The sequence below is a fragment of the Mesoplodon densirostris genome, chromosome 7 (genome assembly GCF_025265405.1).
Source record: "Mesoplodon densirostris isolate mMesDen1 chromosome 7, mMesDen1 primary haplotype, whole genome shotgun sequence".
Classification (NCBI taxonomy): domain Eukaryota; kingdom Metazoa; phylum Chordata; class Mammalia; order Artiodactyla; family Ziphiidae; genus Mesoplodon; species Mesoplodon densirostris.
This window is the reverse complement of record NC_082667.1, coordinates 10,640,638-10,649,705: the sequence shown is the minus strand read 5'-3', so window position 1 is coordinate 10,649,705 and position 9,068 is coordinate 10,640,638. Positions and strand designations below refer to the sequence as shown.

The following is a 9,068-nucleotide window of genomic DNA, read 5'->3' as shown; positions in this document are numbered from 1 at the left end:
TAGGCGATTGTCTGGCTATTCAGTTCCCAGAAGAGGGCACGTGGGGGTAAAGATCAGGAGCTGAGGAGTCGGATACCCTGGGTCAGAATCCCGGTTCTACTACCTATTATGAGCTAATCCTTCACCACTTGGAACCTCAGTTTCCCAGCTGTAAAATGGGGGAAGGGGTTGGTGATAAGGTGTGAGGAAGGTGAGATGAGACACAGGGTACACAGGTGTTGATGATTACTAGTCCTTTCTTCAGTTTTGGGTGTGGGTGTCGGTGGAAAGGCACAGACCTGGGGGAAGGGCCGCTGTGTGGGCTTCCATCACCTCCTCTGTGGTCTCCACAGCCTGGGCCTGGGGCAGGCTCGGGGCCCTTGGGCTGCCAGACCTATGGGGCTTCTTGTGCTTCCTTCCTAGGCCCCCCGGGGGCCCTGCCCCACAGCATCATGATGGGGAAACTCCCCCTGGGGGTTGTCTCCCCCTCTGTGAAGATGAGTTCGGGGGGCTGCACAGACCCCCTGAAATTCTACACCACCAGCTACTGCACAGCCTACGGTGAGGGCACCTTTGTATAGGAGCCACGCCCAGGGCACGGGGCAGGAGTGGGGACGCCCTCCTAGACCCCTGGTGCGGGGGGATGCTGGTCCTGCCTGGGAAGCGCTGGTCACTGCTCTGCCGCTCTGCTGACCCTGAGTCCTCTCTGACTGCTTCCCCTCTGGCAGGTCGGGAGGATTTCAAGCCCCGCATGGGCAGTCACCAAGGCACAGGCTACAAATCAAATTACCGGCCTGTGGTCTCATGCCAACCCAATCTCAATGCCCTGGACAACCCGGCCATGGGGTACAGTCGGTCCAACCCCTCCTCACCCCCTGCCCTCCCGGGCCTTAGCCCTCAGGGCCATCGGACCTCATCAGACCAACTCCAAGCTCCGCGCATGGGGTCCGGGGTCCTGGGGGACTCAGGGCCTGGTCCTCAGCCTGGGCCCCAAAGGCAAGCAGACTCCCGAGGCTGCTGTGGGAGGTCTGAGGGAGGTGGAAGCCTCCAGGGGACAAGGGGAGTTGGCCCTGGTGGTAATAGCTCCCGCTCCTGCCCCCACTCAGGGAACAAGTCTGCAACAACTTCCAGACCGTGACCAGTCAGAGCTCCCGTCCCCTGGAGGTGCCTGATGGCAAATACCCACTGCCCTGGAACATGCACCAGACCCACCCTGGCTCCTCTTGGGAGAAGGCCCGGACAGCCACCCCCACCAGGGAGGTCAGTGCTGGGCCAGGACCAGGATGGAGGGGGACCCTAACCTGGGGCAGAGGAACGGCTAGAGGGTGGACAGGGTGGGGATCCCTCCAGAGGCTGGGGCTGCACTGCCCAGAGTTGGTCAAGGCTGAGATGACTGGACATGGAGGAGCCACAGTGTGGGCTGGGGTCCCCTCACCTTTATCACCTTTGACCTCACCCCCACCCCCCATCCCCTCCCCCTCCATTTCCATCCCCATTCTTGTCACCATCATCATCTCTACCATCCCCACCTCCAGTCCTGTTCCCTCCCCACCCCAACCCCATCCCCTTCCCCATGACCTCCCCCATCCCATCCACATCTCCATGCCCACATCACCATCCCCACTGCTGCTGTCACTTTCACTTTTGTCATTATCATCCCCATCTTCTTCATTTCTATCATTGTATGACCATCATCCTTATCATCATCACCACCACCAGAATGGATTCTGTCATTCATTCGTTCAGGCAACCAATATGTTCTAAACACCTCCTCGATTTCTGAAGGTGATAAGTGCTGGGAAAAAATATAACAGGGAAGAGGCAAGGACTGAAGCAGAAGTGAAGGAATTGGACCTGCAAGCCAGGAGGGTCAGAAAAGAGCTTACTATGGAGACATTAGACAAAAACTTGAGGGATGTCAGTATTCCTCCGGATGCAGCAAAGTAAGGGAAGAGCATTCCCGGCAATGCAGACAGCAAGTGCAAAGGCCCTGAGGTGGGAGCACCTGATGGGAGGAGGGACAGCAAGGAGGCAGGTGGCTGGAGCGGAGTGAGGAGCTTAGGTCCTTGTGGGCCACTGTCAGGACATGGGATCCTACCCAGAGTGCAATGGGAATACTGCAGGACTTTGAGCAGGGGAGGGATATGGCCCAGCTTCATCATAAAGGGACCCCTCAAGCTGCTGTGCAGATACTCTGTAGGGGTCAAGGGCAGAATCAGAGTCAAGAAGTGATTGCCATCCCCTCACCTGGAGGGTAATTGGCTGCTCTGTCCTCGCAGGTCAGGAAGGTCCATTTTGACACCCAGGACTATGGGCCCCAGGCCATCAAGGGGCTGGAGCCCAAGGAAGTGTCCTTGCTCCACCAACAGCAGAACAAGGGCTCGCTGCAGTGGGAGGATGCCCGACACGTGAGTGGGTGGCCCCGATGAGGGCCTTGGGCCGGGCAGAGGGGCCAGACCCACCTCCTCCCGCTTCCTTGAGACAGGTTCTGTGCTGACTCCCCCAAGCAGCCAGCTCAGTGTGGAATCGGGGCACACACACTCAAAAAGACTAGGGCGGGGAGCTTCCCTGGTGGCGCAGTGGTTGAGAGTCCGCCTGCCGATGCAGGGGACACGGGATCGTGCCCCGGTCCGGGAAGATCCCACGTGCCACGGAGCGGCTGGGCCCGTGAGCCATGGCTGCTGGGCCTGCGCATCCGGAGCCCGTGCTCTGCAACGGGAGAGGCCACAACAGTGAGAGGCCCGCGTACTGCAAAAAAAAAAAAAAAAAAAAGACTAGCGCGAGCCAAGGGTTTGATATTTGGTATTTCCAAGGCAGCAGCAAAGTGGCCCTCACGGGCTTCCTTACATGTATCTTGGGATTTAATAGCTGAGCTCCCTTCTCTCCTGATCCCATCCAGTGGCCCAGTGCACTGTGAGCACCCATTTCCTTCCATCAGCCTCTCTCCTCTCTTTGGGCCCCTCCTGCTCTGGGTCCCAGGGGCTCTGGGTCCCGTTGTTCATTACTGGAGTCCAGTGTGGGACGTGACTTTGTTTTCATCGTCATGGAGGAACTGTGCTCTCCTGGTGGAATTTCTGGCGCTGTGATGCCTGATCAGAGAGAGACTTGTGTGGGAGCATGCAGGTCTACTCAAAGCACAGAGGACCGGAGAGCCAGCATTGCCCCCACTGACTTCGGGCCCTGGTCTACCTTGCGTCCCCCATTGCTCCACTCTTTGTGTTCCAGGGCCCCCGCTTCATGACTTCCGAGTATAATCCCAAGTATCTCAAGGAGCCTTCAAACCAGCCAGGTAGGCAGGCGTGAGTCTAAGCTCAGGCCTCGCACTACACCTCCCTATTCCCGACCCTTGGGAGAGACCCCCGGGGACCCCAGAGCTGGCACAGGGCTAAGAAGGCACCAGCGGAAGACAGAAGGACATATCGGCAGCTTGGGGAAACCATCTCCCCTGGGCTGACCTCTGTGCTTTAGGTCTGCTGATCTCCAAAGGACAACTCTCTTGCTCAGGAGGGCTGTTTGAGGCTTGCCCTTCCTTTTGCTCTCCCCTCTTGCTCTCTGCCCTGGACTCTGGAGTTCCCTGTTGCCCATGATCCTGGCGGCTCCGGCCTCCAGATCCTTGGAACCAGCTCCCCCTCCACCTTCTGGGACACTGAGCCACTGGTGGCCACGTTGGTGGGGCCTGCTGGTCCCAGGCCAGCACAGAGGGGCTGTCTTTTGCAGATCTCTTGCAGAAGAAATCAACTGGGGCCAAGGAGGAGACTGGCTTAACCGAAGCTTCCAACAAGAACCCCATCATCTTCCAGCCGCCCTCCCAGGTCCTCCCTGGGGACCCGGTAAGTCAGGCTGGGCCCCACTAGAGTTTCAAGGTGATCGAAGCTCTCCAGTCTGGGGGTTTCTAGCTTTAAAAATGTATATATATGAGCTGCGGAAGCCTTTGCCCAAACACAAGATGAAAGAGCTTGGGCGAAAACCACCACTTTGGTCCAACTCCCCCATTTTCTGGATGAGAAGACTGAGGTCCAAAGAGGAAAAGCAGCATAGCCAAGGTCACTGAGAGTTCAGACAAGAACCCTGGACTGCTGGTTCCCATTCAGCGTCATGCCCTCCTCTCCCTTCTTCCCAAACTCTCCCCTTTCCTTTGTAAGTCCAACTATACCCATTTGTGCTGAGCCCTTCTCTGCGCTCAGGACAAAGGAGCAGCTGAGCAGCCTGATGCTCCTCTGTGGCCTCTTTCCAGGTCCTCCTCCCCGGCCGGAGTGTCACCAAGTCAGACTTTCTCCCCATGACCCATCCTCATGTAAGCTGAGCCAGGGTTGGAGGGGAATGTCTGTGCCACAGTCTGAGGTCCTCCTGTGGGGCAATTGGGATGGTGCCGGAAGACGTGCCAGGGGCTGCTTTGCTGCCTTAGGGGGATGAGTTCCTGCCGGTGCTGGCCAGAGGCTCCGAGCAGGAGACCGGCTTCAGCCAAGTGAATGAGAGGACTCTGAACCCCAGAGTGAGTGGCCTCGGGGGGCTCCTTCAGAGAAGGGAGCACTAAGAGGGGAGGAGACAAGGAGGTTTCTTGGACCTTGTGGCATTTGATCCGGGCAGTGCAATATGGGAAGAATCAGGATATTTGGAGATGCAGAGGAAGGACCCCTGGGTGGAGGGGGAAAGGCCCAGGGGCTGGCAAGTGAGGGGTGTGTTCAAAGCCGTGACCTCAGTGGGGCCGCATGGGCCTCTGCCTGCCTTCCTTCCATCCTGCTGCTTCACCCTGGCCACCCGGCCACCCTTCTTGTGATTCTGTCCCTTGCAGGTGCCCCCTTCCGGCCCAGAACCCAGCAGCATGAACCACTGGCAATTCCAGCCCCCGCAGAGGATGCAACAGACAAATGTTGCCCTGCTTGGCCGGGAGACCATGGGGAAAAAGGTAAGGCCTGGGGTACCCAGCCCCTACCCCAAATCCCCACTCCCTCCTGACCTGAGAAGTCCCCTCTCTATCTCTCTGATGCAGGACCCCACAGGGTTCAGCCTTAACAACCCCGGCTATGTCCGGAGCCCCTATGACCCTGACCTGGATAATCGCTACCTGACCACCTACAACCAAGGGTGAGCCCCTCTTCCCTACCCACATCTGGGGCTGTGAAGCTGACCCATTTTACAGACAGGGAGACTGAGACTGGGAAAAGTAATGAGCTCACAGTAATGAGTGAAGAAGGCCAACACTTGATTAATGTGGGTTCCCCCAGAAGCAGACCCCAAGCCAAGGAGTTGGGTGTGAACCCTTTATTAAGGGGGTCAGGGATGGGGGTAATGGGGTGGGGAAGGGATGGCAGCCAACAACAGTGTGTTATTAAACCAGGTATCCCATGGGGAGATGCTAGAAAACAGTGCAAAGCACACAACTCAGAATGATCCCAGCCAAGGAACGAGAGAGCTGGGGTATTCATACCCCACACCCATTGATCTTTGGTTAAGGGCTGTCCCCAGGGGCGATATTAAATCCCAGGTACCTCCTTGCTCCAGTAACCCAAGGGCAGCTTTCCCAGAGATGCAGTGCAGGCCATTGGTGGACAGGGGAGAAATAAGGGAGTACAATGGGGTCTGTGTGGAGCAACAGGGCATCAGCTAAGACACCACAACCAGTCCATGGCAGGTGGACTCCATGCACTCTCAAAAGGTAAGCTCTGGGCTGTGTGAGCCCTGGGCAAGGAGTGAGTGTCCTGGGCATCAGGGAAGGCTTCCAGGAGGAAGTGGCCCTAGAGTCATGGGGGAGGCTACCCAGGCCAGGACTGGGTGGAGAGGGCACCACAGAAGTGGGATAATGGAGGTGTAATTCTTAGGCAAAAGCCTCCCCTCCTGGCCTTTGTCATCTGTGTGTCAGCCTGTGTCATCTGCGCCCACACTGCTCCCCGCCAGCTCCTCCATCTCCCAGGGTGCTCTCCCTGCTGCCCCCCATCCTTGGAGCTCAATGCTCCCTCTTTTGAATGGGGACGCTGAGGCCCAGAGGGTGGAAGTGGTACCTGAGCCTCACAGCAGATCCGTGATGCATGTGGCTGCTCCAGTTCCCGTGGAGGGCAAGGGGCAGGGGCGGAGCCTCACTCTGGGTGTTGGGGGACAACTGTGTTCCTGCCCCTCCCCAGGCTCCCGCAGACCCTCAGGCCCAGCCATCTCTCCTTCCCCCACCTGCCTGTCTGGTTTTCTGAGCGCTCAGCAGGTGTCGGGCACACCGCTCCTTCCTCATGGGCCCAGAGCCCCAGGGGCTGTAATCACTGATTTTCTCATTTATCTATCGCTCTGCACCCCCTTTGTAAACTCAAGGGCTGGGCCCACATCTTGCTCATATTGGCACCTTCAGAACCCGGCCCAGCGCTCGGTGAAAATTGGCAAAATGGAAGAAAAAGTCAAACGCCCTGAGACGTTCACAGGCCAGGGAGGGAGGCGTGGCATCTCTTAAAAGTCTTTGACCCTCCAGAGTACTGTCTCAGCCTCAGGGGCGGCACCGAGGGGGGCGCCCAGCTCAGGGGCAGAGGGAGGGCACGCTTGCAGGGTAAGAGGTGAGTGAGTGGACAGGGCCTTCGGGAGTTCCTGGCAGAGCAAACAGCGTGGGCAAAGGCAAGGAGGCTGGAGGACCTGCAGCAGTTTGTGCTCCTCTGGAGCCGAGATTCCTGCTGGAAAAGAGCAGAGAGGCTGCCGGGGACAGAGGCCGGCTTCCCGCCAGCTACTCTTCTGTGTCGTAGGCACTTCGAGAACATCCCCAAGGGTCTAGACCGCGAAGGCTGGACTCGAGGTGGCTTCCAGCCCCAGAAGCCCGGAGGCTATGCCCTCAACCAGCCGGTCACCCGCCTGGAGGCCACCCCCAACCCCACGGAGAGCCTGCGGCGCCTGCATCCCCACGTGGGCAGGTAGCACGCCCCCCAGCTGCTCTGTCCTTTGCTGCATCTAGGCCTTTCCCCGGCCTCTCCTCCCTCCTTTGTCTGTCTGTCCATCTGAGAGGCCCATTTCCTCTCTCTGGTTTGTTCGTTGCCTCTCCTGCCCAGCGGGGCGGCTGCCCTCCTCTGCCCAGCGACCCCTCCCTCTGCACGGCTGCTCCCCACTGCCCCAGTCCCCGGGGCGCTCGTGTTTCCAGGCATTTGGCCAGCTCCGACCTGCTCCCTGCCAGCTGTGGGGTGGGGTGTGTGGGGACAAAGCTGACTGACTGGGGCTCTGCCTCTCTCTGACACCTTTCTGCTCAATCCAATTCCTCAGAAATCCCGTTTGTACCAATCATGGCCCAGAGCCGGCCGGCAAAGACTCTCTGTGGCTTGGCCGTCCCGGCTGAGCACTGGCCCCGTGCGGAGGTCGGGGGGGGGGGGGGGGCGCGGGAAAGAGAAGGTCCGGGCTCGCTGCCTCTACCCCTCCCTCCCCTGCATCCCCTCCTTCCTGCAGGACCCTGGTCTCGGCTGACCCATTCTACCAAGCCACACTTCCCGGCAGCCACGGCAGCAGCTTCACGGCACCCCTCTGAGCCTGAGGCCTGGGTAAGGGCCTGGGGGACCTCCCTCCACAGCTGCTCCCCGTGCAGGGGTGGCCATCGTGGACCAGCCCCCCATCCTAAGCCCTGGGGTCAGGCCAACCCTGCCCGGGGACCCTAGCCCCAGAGCGGGGAGTGGGAGATCAGGGGCGTCTCGGGGTGGGGAGAGTGCACAGACCACCGGAGACCCTCAGGCCTCATCTCTGTCTGCACAGGTTTGCTGACCCCAGGGGACAGGAGCTGGCTACTGTCCCTATTCCCACATTCTCCCGGGGACTCCCCGGCTACTTTCCTAATGAAATAAAGAGCAGTGAAGCAGTGCAGTGTCAGCGTGGTCAGAGGGGGCTGGGAAAGGAGGGGTGAGGGTGGGGAGTGGGTGCAGGGCTGGAGGGGCCAGGGCCAGGTTTGGAGTCAGGGAGGCCTGGTCGGACTCACCGTCACGCTCTGGACAAGGCATTTCGCTCTTGAGACTCAGTTTTCTCTCCCATGTAGGGGTCTCCGAGGACCTGTGCTAAGCGGTCCGTCAAGTGTGGAAGGGAGGAAGTCCCAGGGAGAGGCAGGCGGGCCAGAGTCGGGGGAGGCAGAGGTGGGCGGGAGGTAAGTCTACAGCATGGGGCAGGGGATCAAAGCAGGACAGCCGGGGGCCCTTCTGGGTTTAAAGGAGAGGGGAGGAAGACTCCCCTGGCCGTCTGGTGGTTAGGTCTCCGCGCTGCCCGTCTTCCAACGCGGGGGGCGCGGTTTGATCCCTGGTTGGGGAACTAGGATCCCACATGCCGCGCGACGCAGCCAAGAAGTTAAATAAATACATACATACATATACACCCACACACACATACACATACATATACACATACGTACATACACTCATATACACGTAAATAAAGGAGAGGGGAGGACAGCCGGGCAGGAAGAGTCGCAGAGATCTCTCTCCAGAGATGGATGGAGGAGGGTCCGCAGTGGATGGAGTCCCCGGACACCGACACTGGGAGGGGTGGCGGCTGGTCCCAAAGGCTGGTGCCCCAGTGCCTTTGTGAGAATTATAACAAGGCTCCCTCTAGGCAGACGCCTCCAGGTGAGCACAGGACCTAAAGAGCAAAAGTCTTACGGGAAGAAAAAAGCCTCTCTTTCTCCAGGTGCTGCAGCCTGAGACCGGGGCCCTCGGCCTGCAAGGCGGAATCTGGGCTGCTTCTCAGAGCCTTCCATCACCTCTGCCAGGTGCTTTTGTGCAGTACACAACCATACAATTGTACGCCGTGGCCCTGCTAGCACCAGCCCCTTATTTTATAAATGAAGAACCTGAACCCAGAGAGGAGGGTGCGTGAGCTGCTTGAAGTCACACAGGACAGAAAGGCAGCAGCCGCCCCCGGCCGGGGATGTCCCCTGCACCTTGCAGCCCAGCCCCGCATGCAGGAGGGCAGACTCAGTGGTCCAGCAGTTGGTCCCCACCCTCCACCTCTACCCCTACCCCTTAGTGGGAGTCTGTGGAACAGCTCTGCTGGCCCTGGGGCCTGGCTGCACCCAGCAGTCTTGAGCAGCAGGCCTGGGGACTGTCCAGGGCCTGGCTGGGGCTCCATGCGGGATGTGGGTGGCTCCAGCTGGC

General features: G+C 59.3%; 1 protein-coding gene across 1 annotated transcript; it reads left to right on the top strand.

Annotated features, from left to right (window-relative positions):
• Positions 1–431: 431 nt before the first annotated feature.
• Positions 432–7,462, top strand: SAXO4 (stabilizer of axonemal microtubules 4). The gene is made up of 12 exons (XM_060105139.1): positions 432–540; positions 708–825; positions 1,086–1,239; positions 2,259–2,387; positions 3,205–3,268; positions 3,697–3,809; positions 4,214–4,273; positions 4,385–4,471; positions 4,772–4,885; positions 4,970–5,064; positions 6,696–6,860; positions 7,384–7,462. The coding sequence occupies exons 1-12, from the start codon at positions 432–434 to the stop codon at positions 7,460–7,462; spliced, it is 1,287 nt and encodes a 428-aa protein (XP_059961122.1).
• Positions 7,463–9,068: the final 1,606 nt, after the last annotated feature.